The sequence below is a fragment of the Batrachochytrium dendrobatidis genome, assembly GCF_000203795.2.
Source record: "Batrachochytrium dendrobatidis JAM81 unplaced genomic scaffold BATDEscaffold_2, whole genome shotgun sequence".
NCBI classification, from domain to species: domain Eukaryota; kingdom Fungi; phylum Chytridiomycota; class Chytridiomycetes; order Rhizophydiales; genus Batrachochytrium; species Batrachochytrium dendrobatidis.
This window is the reverse complement of record NW_006281100.1, coordinates 1,075,099-1,091,663: the sequence shown is the minus strand read 5'-3', so window position 1 is coordinate 1,091,663 and position 16,565 is coordinate 1,075,099. Positions and strand designations below refer to the sequence as shown.

The 16,565-nt window shown below is 39.8% G+C and overlaps 5 protein-coding genes across 5 annotated transcripts in view; 3 read left to right on the top strand and 2 right to left on the bottom strand.

The window, feature by feature from the left end:
* Window positions 1-127: 127 nt before the first annotated feature.
* BATDEDRAFT_29510 (TRAPP complex core subunit BET3) lies at window positions 128-1,178 on the bottom strand (the record flags this gene model as incomplete). Its single annotated transcript, XM_006676672.1, has 4 exons — window positions 128-433; window positions 520-619; window positions 768-865; window positions 1,116-1,178. The coding sequence occupies 4 exons, from the start codon at window positions 1,176-1,178 to the stop codon at window positions 128-130; spliced, it is 567 nt and encodes a 188-aa protein (XP_006676735.1).
* A 637-nt stretch (window positions 1,179-1,815) lies between these two features.
* On the bottom strand, window positions 1,816-3,750 carry BATDEDRAFT_86643 (uncharacterized protein; the record flags this gene model as incomplete). The annotated part of the gene is made up of 1 exon (XM_006676866.1): window positions 1,816-3,750. One exon carries the CDS (start codon window positions 3,748-3,750, stop codon window positions 1,816-1,818), a length of 1,935 nt encoding a protein of 644 aa, XP_006676929.1.
* Window positions 3,751-6,404: 2,654 nt separating this feature from the next.
* On the top strand, window positions 6,405-10,337 carry BATDEDRAFT_9456 (uncharacterized protein; the record flags this gene model as incomplete). Its single annotated transcript, XM_006676450.1, has 3 exons — window positions 6,405-9,150; window positions 9,274-9,681; window positions 9,775-10,337. Coding segments are annotated over 3 exons (3,717 nt in total), but the record flags the coding sequence as incomplete, so codon positions are not given.
* A 978-nt stretch (window positions 10,338-11,315) lies between these two features.
* BATDEDRAFT_86257 (uncharacterized protein) lies at window positions 11,316-13,238 on the top strand (the record flags this gene model as incomplete). Its single annotated transcript, XM_006676997.1, has 9 exons — window positions 11,316-11,417; window positions 11,594-11,787; window positions 11,869-11,964; window positions 12,035-12,213; window positions 12,291-12,419; window positions 12,506-12,620; window positions 12,686-12,708; window positions 12,785-12,977; window positions 13,063-13,238. Coding segments are annotated over exons 3-9 (816 nt in total). The 5' UTR covers window positions 11,316-11,417; window positions 11,594-11,787; window positions 11,869-11,963.
* A 1,289-nt stretch (window positions 13,239-14,527) lies between these two features.
* BATDEDRAFT_86256 (uncharacterized protein) overlaps window positions 14,528-16,565 on the top strand; it is a gene marked incomplete at both ends in the record, with an annotated part of 2,574 nt that continues 536 nt past the window's right edge. Inside the window, 9 exons of the mRNA XM_006676996.1 lie at window positions 14,528-14,563; window positions 14,643-14,711; window positions 14,913-14,978; window positions 15,061-15,172; window positions 15,262-15,578; window positions 15,676-15,751; window positions 15,816-15,982; window positions 16,081-16,246; window positions 16,333-16,561. Of these exons, the coding sequence (XP_006677059.1) occupies window positions 14,528-14,563; window positions 14,643-14,711; window positions 14,913-14,978; window positions 15,061-15,172; window positions 15,262-15,578; window positions 15,676-15,751; window positions 15,816-15,982; window positions 16,081-16,246; window positions 16,333-16,561 (1,238 nt within the window). The remainder of the gene's footprint in view (window positions 14,564-14,642; window positions 14,712-14,912; window positions 14,979-15,060; window positions 15,173-15,261; window positions 15,579-15,675; window positions 15,752-15,815; window positions 15,983-16,080; window positions 16,247-16,332; window positions 16,562-16,565) is intronic.

Genomic DNA, 16,565 nt, shown 5'->3' with positions numbered 1-16,565 from the left:
CAAATTTATCGAATATCGAATATGGTGTAATCACAGAAAATGGATACACTCACTAAAAATGCAAACTTGGTATTTAATTAACTTTAATCAATGGTAAATAGTACTACTCTTTGATCAGATTTGACAATCAATCTTCTCCAGCAGGAACTTCTTCTTCAAGATATTTGACCAATTTAACACGCATCTCAGTGGTATCATCGCCTCGAAGTACATCACTAACAAACCAAACCTCCACCTGCATTTGAACCATTTCAAGAGCTCCACGAAGCACTCCACACAAAATGTTTGAAAACCAAAGCTCAGAAAGTGCAGATTCAGGCAGCTCCACAAACTCTGATAATGGATTTTCATCCAAAATAAGACTAAACTCTTTTGCGTCAAATGACCAATTGGTTACAGTTGGTGAAATACCAAGAAAGATCTTGAATCCCATCTAAGAAAAATGGTTTGAGATTTGGTTAATATGTAAACCATACAAAACTATGGACAGTTGCTTGTTTGTAATAATTCAAAACCAACCTTGGATATAGCTTCAGCAGTGTCACGCAGATCCGTGCATCTGCCTGAAGCAGTTTTGGCAAGGTAGTCGTCAATAAGTCGCATGCCAATATTATATCCCCTAAATCCAAACAATCAGTCCATTACTATGTGAGTAAAGATCTGAATCCCATCACAGCCATTCGGCCGAGTTTGAAATGAATCAAATGTAACCTGTTTGGAAACCATCAAGCTAATTTATAAACAAGATGTATGCATGACCCACTTACATTTTATCAAGCTGCACATTGACCTGCGAATAGTCTTCGAAATCCTTGATGAGCTGAGCAACTAGCGAGCCATAGGTCAAAGTGAACAGCTCAGCATTCTAGCAACGTAGAAGGATACAAAAGCAACCAGGCTTGTTATCAGTATCTTCACAATCGGGATGTCTGTTGGCCATCTTAATGAATGTATCAAGTACAACCAGAGTACTACAAGGTGATGACACAATATAATGAAAATATCGAGGAATTACATCATACAAGGTCCGACATTCACACCATGGATGGTTAAACAAGGCCTAGCAGTCTTTCAACAGCAGATGAAGTGGTAGTTTCAAAAACAGTGAGCCATACCACTTTTTCCATTTTGGACTTCCAGATATCATCACCAGTAGGTTTCTGTGGATTTCGTAGCATAATCTTTGAATTTGTTGAGCTGGTAAGAAATGAAACGACTGCTTTGAACTACTTGGACGATTTGTTCAACTTTGATTTAGCAAGATTACATAAAAGTCGACTGTTGGAAGCATAAACGAAATACAAAAACTGTTTGACTCGATATATAAAAATATGCTGCTATTGAAAATTGATATCGATCGACTGTTTAATGGCAAATGTATCGACACATGTCATGCTAATCTACAACTAAATAGTGGATTTTAAATGGCAGAGATGTGTACGTAACACAGCTATATCTTCAATTCTCATTTGCTTCAAACATTTAATATTGGATGATTAACATGGAAACAATAGTTGCATTGCTATGTTAAACTAGAGCGCGAATATAAATTTTGTTGGCAACATTAAAACAAGCTCAATATATGGATTGTAATGCATGAATCTGGCGATTGTACAATGCATAACTGTCAAGAGGATCACCCCAGTTTAAAACTATAATTTGATGGCGTACATCATATAACATCATTGCAAAACAGTGTTTCATTCTACATGAATATGGCTGAAAATTAGATATTTCAAACGATTGAGCTCATTCCATATTGCAGTCCCTCTAACACTTGATTCAAACTCCATAAACCAAAACAATCCTAGTTTATTAGTCTTCTGAAGTTGGGGCTTCGTAATCGACAGGACAGTGTTCGTCAAGGTTAAGATTAATTTGTGCCTGGTTTCCAAGACCACCAAATAAATCTACCTGGCTTACTCCAGATAAAATAGTATTTGTCAAAGCAGGTGATCCGCTTTGTATACCAGGCACTTGCAATCTTGACCGATTAGATTCCCGAAATGATGTACTGGTCTGGTCAGAAGAATCAGAGTCTAATGTGGAAGGATTGGATCGGGAACCCAGTGAACTGACTGGTGTTGCAGCAAGCAGAGCGTTTGTAGAGGTAATCAAGTTTTGTGCTCGTTCAATTACACTCCATCGTCGGGTACTTTCTGGGAAAATGGATAATGAATTTGCTGATGTATTCCTTTGGTTAGCTGCCAAACCACCAGATTGTGTGTCAGAAGAATCTACAGTGGGTGATGTGGCTTGTGCAGATAAGAGTGTATTACTGAATAAAGATGAAAAATTTGGAAGAGTGGAAGCAATAAAGAGCCGTCGCGATGCAAGTGTTCCAGATGGATGGGATCGATACCTTTGCGAAAGTGCCGAGTCAGTTCCCAGATTGGAGTTTTGAGTGCCTGTGGACTGTCTTTCCATATCAGTTGGCAAAAATGACGAAAAAAGTGAAGCAGCATCTATAGTATTGTTGGCAGCAGTAGAAACGCCTGTATTTGTAAGCGATGATGTGAGGGAAGTTCTAGATGCAGGAGGCGAATTGCTCAAACGCTGTTCTCGCATGGAGCCTCTGGAATACACGTTATTTCTCAATTCTCGACCACTATTACCCTGTTGGTTTGAAGCCAAAGCAGAGGATCGATCAGTGACAACGGTGGTTCCGACTCGCCTCCGATGAACTCGATCGTCGCTGTTTTGAAGCTGTTGTGTAGACGAGTTTCGAAGTTGTCGTCTCAATCGCTCCATCACTCCTTCAATGGACAACGACTGGCCACTTTCCGATTCATTTATAGAATTAGATTGCTCTTGCAAACTAAGATTAGGGGATGCTGATGCACGATTACGACGGGATACGGTAGCTGAACTTCCGAGCAATAGGTTGAATGTACGTGGTCGTAGTTGGCGAATGATGAGCTGTTCCAGATCGTCTACCGTTACATTGGAACGAATTCGAGTGGTTCTGGCACCGGATCCGGATCCGGATCCAAAGCTGCGATTTTCAGCTCCTTCGTCAGGATACTCTTCAGGGTATTCTAAAAATTCCAAAACGGGCTGTCCATTTGCCGTATCAGACTCTTCAGACGTGGAGCGACGAACTGCATTAGCTCGTCGAAGTGGATGTTGCTGGTTTATATGCAATTCACGTTGTTGAATTTCCAATAGCATTCTGCGAGGATGTTCCCACATAGGACACCTTTCGAGTACGGGAGAAGATGAGAGGCTTGAAAAGCCAGATGCGGTTCTGTTTCTGGCAGTCAAGGATGATTGAGGTATGTCTGATGCAATGCTTTGTTGGCGATATCCAATTCCAGGACTAGATGACTGGGATAGATTCTCTGACATCTCATCAGGAAATGCAGGTTGTCGCATATGAAAAAAGCTGCTTCTTTGGCCAGCATAGCTTCCAAATCCAGTATAAGTATAACTGTCTGATACAAGCGAATTGGGATTAACTTCAGACCTTGCTATTAAACTACCCAGAGTAATGGTACGAAATGCTCTACTGTTTGAGAGATGCAACATAGAGTCTGAAAACGAGGCATCTATGGATGAGGAAGGTTCTGGGACTGGGATCGATGACATTGCATTTCCAGATGTACGACTAGCTCTCAATGGCCAGTCCAATGTATCCACCAATGCAGATGCAAGCGGTCGATATCCTGATGGCTGTACAGCAATGGACGCTCCTGTCAACCGTGACTTGAGTGGGTCATATTCAACAACAACGTGTACTGGGTTGCCCATGCTCTACATGACAAATAGCACAAGACATGCATTCATAAGTATGTAGCAACTACCTGATGTGAATGCATTCATGATCATGAGTAAAAAAACTCTATATAAAACTTACTTGAAACTAAAAGTCTGCAATTGTATGTATCGCAGAGTTGATGGGCAAGCAAACCCAACAGCAATTGTTGAATGTTTCTTTGGATGAATCAAGATTTCGACCACTCGCAAAGCGACGCGTCGGGCGATCCTCAGGAAACTGTCAATTGAATCGATTACAAAAAGCCTTTTTGAGTCGTAGATTGTCTGTATTTATGCCTTGAAAGTAAATGATTAATAATTGAGTGGAATTCATTGAATTTGAATGATTTAAATGAAACTGTAAGAAAGATGGAATATGAAACTGTAATATAACTAGTATCAATTTAGTCTAAAACGATTGATATTCAATTATTAATGTTGGTGACATGAAAGTGATTGTTTCGATACATTACACGCCAGAGTGCAGATTAAACACTGCAGTAGATAAACAGAGCAAACTCAACACTGTAAGTAAGAAGTAACTGATTATCAGCAACACCATGCAAGGCTCGATATGACTGCAATTGAATAAAACTTGGAATCAAAAGTCTTCTACTTGATTCACGACCAACTTGATAAAAGAATTCCATCTGTAGTCAACACTGACTTTCTATTAAAGTAGTAGTGATTTCAGATATATACTTACAGGCTATTCTATAATCCCTACCATCGACCTGCACTCAGCAACCGAGGCTATCAGCAACAGGTTTCCCCATTCAGGACATCGTGATCAGACCATGGATGCAGTGCAAACCCACTTGCCAGACACTGCCAGTCTGACCTCTTCTGCAGCTGCTGCACAAGGTGAATTGACCTGCAGTGACAAGCCTAACCCTTGACACTCTCTGCATCATCCAATCGATCTCAACAAGAGTTGCGATTGGGTGGATTGAGCATGTTGTCTGCTGGCTGCTAATGAGTATTGACTTCCGAGCTGTGCAGATGCAAGACTTGCAGTCTTTTTCTCATTGCAACCTGTAGTCTTGCATAGCGATAACCTCTTGCGTTGCAAATACTCTACAGAGGCATCGCTCTATCTGCAGAGGATTGAGCCTTGTGATATTCTTTTTTTTCTCCAGAATGCACTAATCTTGTGTGTTGGACCTTGAAAAAACCATGTCCAAATGTCATGTCCACTTGTGGTCAGCCATGGTGGCTAGACTCTTGTTTTATTATCGGCCCTTTCTATATACTTTAGCCCAATTTGTGTTGAGGTGCTCGTTCGACTCAGATAGACTTCTTCAATTCTTTGCCATCTCGATTAGATATCATGTTGGTTTGACTATCATTGACTAACTTTTCATCTAATATTCTATAGCAGAAACTGCAAACCGGATCGTTATAGTCGATGATGATGATTTCGACGATATATTCGACTCTGATTTTTCTGGTGAACCTCATAAAAATACACTTTCATCAGATGATGCTAGAGATTGTGTGTTTAGTCCAGGCCATGATTCCAATCACTCGTCGCTTATTGATCATCAATCCGATCATGATTCCCAATCCACAGAGGAGGCTATTCAAAGACAGCATAATAAACTCGTCAACAAATTTGACCTCGACTTTTCCACCATCAACCCAGAACTATACGGACTTCGTCGTTCAGCTCGGCCGCGACATGCAAAGGTGTGGCAATGATGGATGTATTTGTCAGCAGTAGATGTCTAGCAAATCTCATGAGGGTCATTGAGTTGAAGTATTTGGACCTTTTTCATATATTTTGCTACAGCAATCTAATCCAATATTTTTTAATTTCCAATATTCCTTGTACATATCAAGATTGTCGATGATGATTTTCAGTCTCATGAAAACAGCGATGATTCAGCCAGTAGTGACTCGTTTGGAGTTGGACGGAAAAAAAGACACAGGCCAAAACATGGTGAAATAAGAGCTAAACAAAAATCAATTCTCAAAAGTAAGCATAGCTGGCTAGTTTTTTACAAACCTGTATTAGAGTTTGTCGAGAGAATGGTTTTTGTACCAGATTTTAACTACAACAATTTTATATACTCCAGTTGAATCTGACGAATCGACTGAAGAGTCATCTTCATCTTCAGAGTTTGAAACCCGTAAGAAATCATCTCGTGGCCACAAAAAACACTCCAAGTCAAGAAGTCGCAAGACTGCTTATGATGAATTGATACCAGTTGACACCGATACTTTGCGATTTTCGGTCCGCAATCGAGAAGTCAAGAACTATCGCATGGAAAGTCAAAACCTTGGGTTTTTATCCTCATCTGAAGACGAAATCAAGAAGAAAAAGCGCAAGAAGCAAGATTTTCAAATTGTTGAAGCTGCTGCTGGAGGTAAGTGTATTAGCATAGATTCGAAATAGTTTGGCACTACAATGCATTCATTTCGCTAACACTGCAACATGAAACGTTGTATTCAATATCGTAACATTTGTTTACAGACGATGGTTATATCATCGAGGCCGTTGTCGATCACAGAACTAGAGAACCAGAAAAAGGTATATTTTATATAAATCATAATCTGCTGCTTTGATATACGTTTTGCACTCGGCTAATTGAGTATTAATACTTGATTATATCTAACCGTTTGTCTACTTTGAATGAACTCGAATAGACACTCCTGGCGTTAAAGAAGAACAATTTCTTGTGAAATGGCGTGGTCTTTCACATCGCCACAACTCCTGGCACTTGTATTCTGAATTGCGAAACTATAAAGGTTTTCGAAAAGTAGAGAATGCTCGTCGAAAGGCTGAAGATGAAGATGCATTTCGCAATCATCCAGGTGCTAGCCCTGACGAAATTGAGCAAATGGATATTGTGCTTGAATTGGAGCGTGGCTTGCTTCAAGATTATAAAGTTATTGAACGTGTAATTGCCATACGAGAATCTGACTCGGGAGCTGGATTAAGCGGATCTGAATACTTGTGCAAATGGGGAAGGTTATCGTATGCAGAATGTACGTGGGAACCAGCAGACTCGCTATTGCCTGAAGATCAGCCTGAAATTGACTCTTTTTTGGAACGAAATTCCAGTTCAACTGTTCCACATAAAAACGATACTTTTCAGCGTGTTCGAACCGACTACAAACCTTTTCAAAAGCAGCCCAGCTATCTTGTTGGTGGAGAACTTCGCGACTATCAGCTTCTGGGTGTCAATTGGATGGCTCACTTGTGGCATCGTAACCGAAACGGCATCCTTGCTGACGAAATGGGTCTTGGTAAAACCATCCAGTCAATATCATTTTTATCCTATCTCTTCCACTCCCAACATGTATATGGTCCTTTTCTTGTTGTCGTGCCGCTATCTACTATTGGTGCCTGGCAAAAAGAATTTAAACAATGGGCACCTGACATAAATGTAATTTGCTATCATGGAGATACCGCCTCTCGTCAAACTATTCGCAACTATGAATTTTTCATCCCATCCAAAACCAAGGAACCTCGCATCCGCTTCAATGTACTGTTGACTACCTTTGAGCTTATTTTAAAAGACAAGGAACATTTGGGTAAAATCAAATGGGCATTTTTGGCTGTTGACGAAGCTCACCGTCTCAAAAATTCGGAATCGCAACTTCACGAGGCACTTAAAGATTTTTCAACTGCCAATCGACTTCTTATTACTGGTACACCTTTGCAAAACACTGTCAAAGAGCTGCTGGCTCTTATCCAGTTTCTCATGCCTGACCAGCTTCAAGAATTTCAAGATTTTGAAATCACTGTAGGTGATGAAGAACAGCAGGAAAAGATCCGAGAACTTCAAATCAAGCTTAAAGACCTGATGCTTCGCCGTCTTAAAAAGGATGTGGAAAAGTCTTTGCCGTCCAAGTCTGAACGTATCTTGCGTGTTGAGCTTTCTCCACTTCAGCTTGAATATTACAAGGCAGTATTTACAAAAAACTTTGAAACACTTAATAGAGGGACGGCTGGCGGAAAACAGGTCAGTCTTCAAAATATTGCTATGGAGCTCAAAAAGGCTAGCAATCATCCATACCTTTTTGACGGTGCCGAACCTCCTAACATGAGTCGAGAGGATCAGCTCAAAGGCATCATCATGAACTCGGGGAAAATGGTACTTCTTGACAAGTTGCTGGCTAGTCTTCACGAGGGACAGCATCGAGTATTGATATTTTCCCAAATGGTGCGCATGCTCAACATCTTGTCAGACTATTTGTCCTATCGTGGTTACACTTTCCAGAGACTTGATGGCACCACACAGTCTGAAGTTCGCAAGCGCAGTATGGAGCATTTTAATGCTGCTGGATCTACCGATTTTGCTTTTTTGCTTTCGACTCGTGCTGGCGGTCTTGGGTTGAATCTTGCTACCGCAGATACCGTTATTTTATTTGACTCGGACTGGAACCCGCAGAATGACTTGCAAGCCATTGCTCGTGCTCATCGAATTGGTCAAAAAAACACTGTCAACGTATATCGATTTCTATCCAAAGATACCATTGAAGAAGATATTATTGAGCGTGCCAAAAGGAAAATGGTGCTTGAATACTCCATCATTAAAACCATGGATACATCGGGAGAAGGGATCATGAGTTCTGGAAAAAGCAAATCGGCGGGCAGTGCCAATAGCGGAAACATCTCAAATGAAGAGCTGCAAATGATTCTTAAATTTGGCGCACAAAACCTATTCAAGCAAGATGGTACCGCCAACAGTGCTTCAAACGAGAAGTTGGAGCAACTAAACCTTGATGATGTTTTGTCTCGAGCAGAATTCCATGAAGGCATAGAACAGTCGGGCACTGCGTTGGGATCTGCAGAGTTTTTGGAGCAGTTCAATGTTGCTGATGTTGCGGTTAGCCAACTTAGCTGGGAGGATATCATTCCAGAAGATCAGCGTAAACAGCAGCCAGCTGCATCGGTGGATGAGATTCCAGAAATTTATTTATTGGAAGGTATGCGTCGACGCACAGCTGTTCCTGTACTATATACATGTGATGATCCATATGAATCTGCTGGTCGGAAACGGAAACGGAAAGCTAATGGAGCCGGAGAGCATGCACCCAAAAAGGCTAGCAGTAGCGATACCCCTGTAAATGAACTTTCAGACAAGGACATTCGCGGTCTTATTCGTGGATTATTAAAATTTGGAGATATTGAACGACGCCTTGATCTAATTACTCAGGAGGCCGATGTGTCACACAAAAACAAAGATGTGGTGATTGAAGCTGTAGGTGGTATCATTAAAAATTGTTTAGATGCACTTCATAATGTCGACGCTGGTACTTCTACTACTGGTACACCTATTAAAACGGATAAAGATTTTACTATTTCTACAAAGCATAAAAGCGAGGCTAATTCAGAGGTTGCAAACGAAACACCAACAGCCAATACTCTGTCTGCCAACACATGTAATCAGCAGGATACGACTAATGAAATGTCTACTACATCACTTTCCACTGCAGACGCCAATCTTGCCAGCGTTGCTCAGGAAACTGCATCGGCTCTTTCTGGTACCAAGCACAACTATTCAGCTAAACACAAAGTGATTGCAGCTACATATAATGGCGTAACAGGGATCAATGCGGGGCAGCTGATTCAGCGCGTAAGTGATATGACGTGCTTGTCAAAGCGACTTGAAAAGCAGGTTTTGAATCAATTTCGTATCACATGGACTCCAAAGTCTACTTCCAACTGGGCTACGTCATGGGGTGTCAAGGACGATGCCATGCTGCTTGTTGGTGTTTATAAACATGGATTTGGAGCATGGTCTGCAATGCAGGCAGATCCAGAACTTCCGTTTGCCAGCAAATTTTTTCTCGACAACAGCGACGCTAAAAAACTGCCAAAGGGTCTTCATCTCATTCGACGTGCCGAATATCTTTTAAAACTTTTGCATGAGAACGAAATGGCAAGACAAAAAAAACGACGTGATCAAGAGCGTGGACGGAGCTCTACCGAAGATAGTTTTGGTGCATCAAAATACGGTATCAAGCGTTTCTTGAAAGATACGTCAGATCCTGAGCCAGTTTCAGAGGTCACTGGGTCCAAATCAGATCGACAACCCAATAAAATACAAGGGCATTCACTTAAACGGCACCGATTAGCAGATACAATAGTACTCAAGCGAGAGGGTTCTAAAAAGGAAACCAAGACTACAAGTAATGGTGCTGCCACACCTACTTCAAATATCAATGATGATCAGCAAATGTCAGACTATGACTCGATGGACGATAATGTTTGCAAATCTACTCTTCGTCCTTTAAAGAGCTATCTTCAAGGTCTTCGTGAAATGCCACCTACTCTCAACGGTGCTGAAAAGGCTGCGCTTATTCGCAAAAACTTGGTAGCTATTGGCGATTATATCAGCAAGCATACCATGTCTTTGCCCCATCAAACTGAACGCAGCAAATTATCGCGGCATTTGTGGAAGTTTGCAAGCTTTTTTTGGCCAAAAGAGATTTCAAGTCGTAAAGTGGAAGCCATCTATACCAAGATTGTTGCTGCATCGGCTACTTCTACTCCAGTTCCCAGTACGCCTAAACTGCCAGCACACCCACAATCAGCTCTTCGAAAACCTACCCCATCACACTCATAGACGAGTGTCAAATAGATACTTTTAATGAACAGGCGCTGACCTGTATTCAGATTTAAATCCTGATTTGGTTTATTTTACTATTTGCCTGTGTGTTGAAGCACAAATTACGCTTTTATTGAATAGTAGACACAAGCTAAATGATATTAATGAGATTTCAACACTATATTTGTGATTAAAATCGTTAATAAACTCTGTATATTCAGCTAAACAACTCATCGCAGTTATCCAGATATGTAAACATATTTGAAGGTAGTGTAAGTTTTCCATATTCAATTCAAAATGTCATGAACAATATACCAAACCAATGAATTATTTATCAATAATCGGAAAATGAAACTATCCAGATACAATTCTGTACTATCCTAAATCCCATCGAGTTGAATGAATCTGTTGGTAATATCTTGATACACACATTCAATTTTTTAATTCTTGAACCAATTGTATGCGACAATTGAAACGGTTTGTATTTCGGAAACACTCCAAATCAGTGGTTATCAGTGAGTTTGGCCATTCATCGTATGGCTGTTACACATGGCCATCAGCAAAAGTGTTCTCAGTATTTTTAGATTAAAAACAAGTATACTGACAAACATACTAAATGCATTTCCATCGAATATCGTGTTTTTGATGGCATACTATGAGCGAAATTCGCGTCGATCGATCCAATGGTTGTTGAAAATGGGTTGATGGCTTGTTCATGAGGAATGTCTTGAATAGATACGATCCAAGCATATTCTAACCTTGATGTATAATCAACATTTGGAGTTGCTTGTCAAGATGAGATGTGATATTGGCTGTTTACAAAGAACTAGCCACAAGGGATATCAGTCCATCACCACACAATCTACTCGTGCTGTAGCTGCGATCATTGCCAATAGAAGCTGGATACATCATCGTAACTCTTTATATCCAGCCTGCCAATCTATTCAGAGCAACCCAATTCATTCAAGATTCTTGAGAGCTTGTCTGTCCTCCTCACCATCACTTTTGTCCGTAAACTATCAACAAAAGTTCCAATTCCACCCAGCTCTACTGTTGAAAAGTATTGGGACGATGTAATGTTGAACTCAAACTATCCTGGTGAGTACTATTGATGACTTGTAATATCTGAATGCACTGATTTCAGATTTGCTATTGGAATTCAACTTGCTGGATTCACTGTATTTCCAAAAACTTGCCAGTTGGATCATTACAATTTGGATTGTTTTACATTGACATCTAATATGCTCTTGTTGATTTCACAATTTGGTTTCTAGACTATTATACACTCGGATATCGAGATGAACCCCATTCCAGCACGAATGATGATGAATTGATGAATGTTCAAAACAATGAAAAAGGTGTTCGAAAACTAGTAGCTGGGGTTGTCAAGGCAAAACGAGAGGATGGAGATATCTGGCCATCGTTACTGACTCGTCAACTCTGCGAGTTTTATGAAAATCAAGATCTGGTACGTCTTGAAATCTACAATGACAACTGGTTTTGAAATGAACGTTTAGGAATATTGGATTGACCCAATTGTGTATTGCAGACTGGACGATCTAAATTTTTGCATATACTGGCCAAGGATTTCTGTATTGATTTGCAGGAAACGGCATCTGCTGTACAGCAGTTTGAAGAATCGCTAGTAAGAGCAATCATACATGTTGATTTTACATTGCTCAAAATGATACTTGGTGCTGAGATATAAACTATAGTGCATGACAGATCGTACAGTTTTACGGTCATCAGCAAGACTACGAGAAGCATTGATACCTGCTTACGATACTCTGCACTTGGCGACTCTCTTAAAAACCGACTACAGGAGTGGTTTGGCATGGGATTCCTTGATTTGGAACGCATTACTTGGCACACACCGGCAAGCATACTTGAAAAGGTAGATTCTTGCGGATATTTTGCAACGCTTTACATTAATGTGATGAAATAGCTTATTTGCTAAATTGAATGGTTTAGATCATTTCCTATGAAGCTGTGCATGCTATTGGGTCGTGGGATGGTCTTAAACAGCGACTTGGTCCTGGTCGTCTTTGCTACTGCTTCTTCCATCGTGGTATTCCACAGGAACCACTTACATTTGTGCAGGTGTGTATCCCGATCATTTTAGTTTGCAATCTCATTTGCAGCACCTTGGCTAATCTATAGCCAACAACACATTGCTTGAGTAAAAGGTAGCACTTGTCAATGAAGTATCGACTCGGATTCAAAATATACTGACAGATCCACATCCCGACACCAAGGATCCCACAGTTGCCATATTTTATTCTATTACATCATCTCAACGTGGTATGTGTTGAACAGTGCATGGTATTTGTGATGGCACGCAGTAGTTTAATGCATGTCATGTATAGGACTAGGAAGTTTGGATGTTAAAGTGCATTGTCTAGTTTAAATACCTGGATCAAGTTTGGTTTGTATTGTATGCTAAATTACTGTTTGAATCGCTTTAGATGATATCTGAGGATACTCGATGGCTTGATGATCCAGACTTGTCACGTCACTATCAACCCATCATTGAACGGTTGTGCTCTCAATATTTAATTCTGGAAAGCAAGCGATCGTTTGCGCTAGATCCAGTTGGAAACTTTCATCTTCGAAATGGAGCAGCTATTCATCAATTAAACTGGAGAGCAGACACTTCAGGTATGTTGTTGAGATTGGACAAGCTGTTATTGTTTTGGTCAGTGCTTAACTTTGTTTTCTACGATTATTGGAATGTAATTGTTAGATAAAGGCACTAAGCAGTCATTTGGCATGATGGTCAATTATATCTATAACCTGGATGATGTTGAAGCAAATAATCAGCAGTATTTACTTGATGGGATCATTGCTGTATCAAATAACCCAGTTCAGCCTGCACTTGAATGGGCATTTTCCAAAATGCGGAAACGCCATACAGATTGATAGTCAAGATGAAATATCTGGCTTTTCGTTGCTGGTGATGCAATCAATGATGTTGATCAACTCGATGCACTTCAGGGTTTACCAAATCAATAGCATATATTGATGTGTTTGATGTACTCGAAGCCGTCAATAACCCAGATCTGTATGACTGTTGATCGGCCATACAAGTTGTAGCAATGAACAAGCTTGACATTTTCAAAACATGATTTTGATGACTAGACAACGTATCAAATGACTTGTATATTCAACCACATGTTTGATTACATGTTCGATTACATGTTTGATTACAGATGGTTTGTGGAATGAACTGCAGATCATTGAGCTACACTGCATGGTCCACTATGCATTCGATCCACACGTCCAATACAACTATTACAATGCTAACAACTATCCGAACCAATTCAGTACAATATGTTACAACTAAACGGATTCCATTGACACATAAAGAACACCTCGTAAAATAAACACTTTTCTGTATTGATCTTGTAATAACTGTCGTGGAATAAACGATCGTTACATATTCATTGTTGTTGGAAATGGAATATTTGTTTTATTGAAACTCTATTCTAATATCAGATACGTTTGCGATCTAGTTCAACATATCTCAGGAATTCAATAATTGTTTCCATGCTAGCACGTAATGTTTTGAAGAGTTTGAGGTTGAAAAGATGACAAGAATGTAGGATTGACAGATATGAACATTTGTATTTTGTACAAGAGTGAGCATCAAGATCAGAAAACTGAGTTTTTAAAACAATATTCAATAAGATTGGCACCAAATACGAGACTATTTTTAGTATTTCATTTTGTAAAGTGAAATCGTTTTGATAATGAAATATTCGTTCAACAACTAAAGCAGACTAATTTCCGACTTTTCCTTCAACTATTCACAAGTGCAAGGATTTAAAATGGTGAATTTGAACTACTGTTATGTTGAGTGGTTTCTACTATTCTTGTATTGAGACAATATATGGCAGAGTGGATTAGTACAAGATCCACTCAACTGCCTTGCAGAACCAGACTATTGATCTTCAGCTTCTTCAGCTTGCTTCCAGTTTAATAGGCTCATGAGTGCCAATCTACAAATGTAGTATACCCGATTCCTGTTTATTTAATACAGAAATATGTATGAATCCATGCAGTGTCTTGGTCTGCTTGCCAGTAAACCACTTCATCTCCGCCGTCTGTTTTTGTACAAGTCGGCAATATTGGGCTCGGACACTTACAATTTCATATCCTTCTGTCACCTTCTCTTATACATTCGAGTTCTTTCTATGAAATATATATCAATGCACTGTATATCTAATATCATTTTTGTTGCTACCGTTTGTAATATCAATAACATGCTTGGACAATCTGCTACATGCTGACTATTTTCGACTTTTGAATCTGGCTCTGCGCTAGTCTGGTCTCGCTCCCGTACAGATCTTTCAAGACAATGCTACTGAAGAAAGGGCAGAAAATGCTCGTCTTGTAAGTTGGACTGACTTTGCTGCTAAATACTTTGTTTTTTCAAACGTTCACAATCATTCAAATGTGTTCTTGACTGTCTCGACTGATTTTTGGCATTTATTAAACTGACATTGTCTTGATTATATTTTACCATTTATTTGAATCAATTCTGATCACTTGCTTTACGAAATAAATTATCAAATGATAAACTGTAATGTCTAGTCCGCATTTGTTGGTGCTATTGCTGTAGGTGATCTCGTCAAGAGCACTCTTGGACCCAAGGGCATGGTTAGTATTTTCACTATTAATTGACTGCTCTGTAAATTTCTGATTACTGACATAATATGCTTGGCTTTATCTGTTTACATAGGACAAGATTCTTCAGTCTGTTAGTAACCACAAAGATGTCATGGTTACTAACGATGGTGCTACTATTCTCAAATCAATTGCACTTGACAATGCTGCTGCTAAAGTTCTTGTTAGTACGTATATCCCACGAGTATTTATCTTGCTTATTGACCACTATCTGATCATCAATTTCTTTTATTGTTGGCAATTACCTGAAATTTAGACATTTCCAAGGTTCAAGATGACGAAGTTGGTGATGGAACCACTTCTGTGTGTGTTCTTGCTGCTGAACTTTTGCGAGAAGGTGAAAAGCTTGTCAATCAAAAGATTCATCCTCAAACTATCATCGATGGATACCGTATTGCATCAGCCACTGCACACAAGGCTCTTGAGGCATCTGCTATTGATCACAGCAAAGACGCACAGCTTTTCCGAGAGGATTTGATCAATATTGCCAAGACCACTCTTAGTTCCAAGGTTTTATCACAAGACAAAGAGTATTTTGCTAAACTTGCAGTTGATGCAGTTCTTCGTCTAAAGGTATGTATTTTGAATTCTTGTATAGTTTGTCTACAATAACTGTCTATTGAGTGTTGATTTTATTTTATTTTTAATGCTCTCAACTTGTGTTGGATAGGGAAGCACCAACCTTGACCACATTCAAATTATTAAGAAGCACGGTGGAAAGCTGACCGATTCTTACCTTGATGAAGGTATACAATGATTGTCTGATGATTTGCTCCAATTTTGGAACCCATTCTCATTTGTATGGTTTAGGGTTCATTTTGGACAAAAAGATTGGTGTTAACCAGCCCAAGCGTATTGAGAATGCCAAGATCCTTATTGCCAACACTCCTATGGATACTGACAAGATCAAGATCTTTGGTGCTCGTGTTCGCGTCGACGCTACAGGAAAGCTAGCTGAACTCGAGCGTGCCGAGCGTGTATGTAGAACTGATGATGTATCAACTGAATATCAAGAACAATTTTATTCAAATGGTTTTGCTGACTCAGTTGAATGTTTATTTGTTTGCACCAATAGGAGAAAATGAAGACCAAAGTAGACAAGATCAAGGCACACGGAATCAACTGCTTTGTCAACAGACAGCTTATTTACAATTGGCCTGAACAACTGTTTGCAGATAGTGGAATCGCTGCTATTGAGCACGCTGATTTTGATGGAATTGAACGGCTTGCTCTTGTTACAGGTTAGTTTTTGCATCAGATATGTGCTGCTAAAATAGACTGATGTGCTAATTATGATTGTTTAAATGGATTAACTCTTTGACTACAGGTGGAGAAATAGCATCCACTTTTGATCATCCCAATCTTGTTCGTCTTGGACACTGTGATTTAATCGAGGAGATTATTATTGGAGAAGATAGACTGATCAAGTTTTCTGGTGTTGCTGCTGGTGAAGCATGCACGGTTGTTCTCCGTGGCGCTACCAACCAGCTGCTTGACGAGGCTGAGCGCTCCTTGCACGATGCCCTGTGGTCGTTCTCAAACCATTCAGGAACCTCGTAC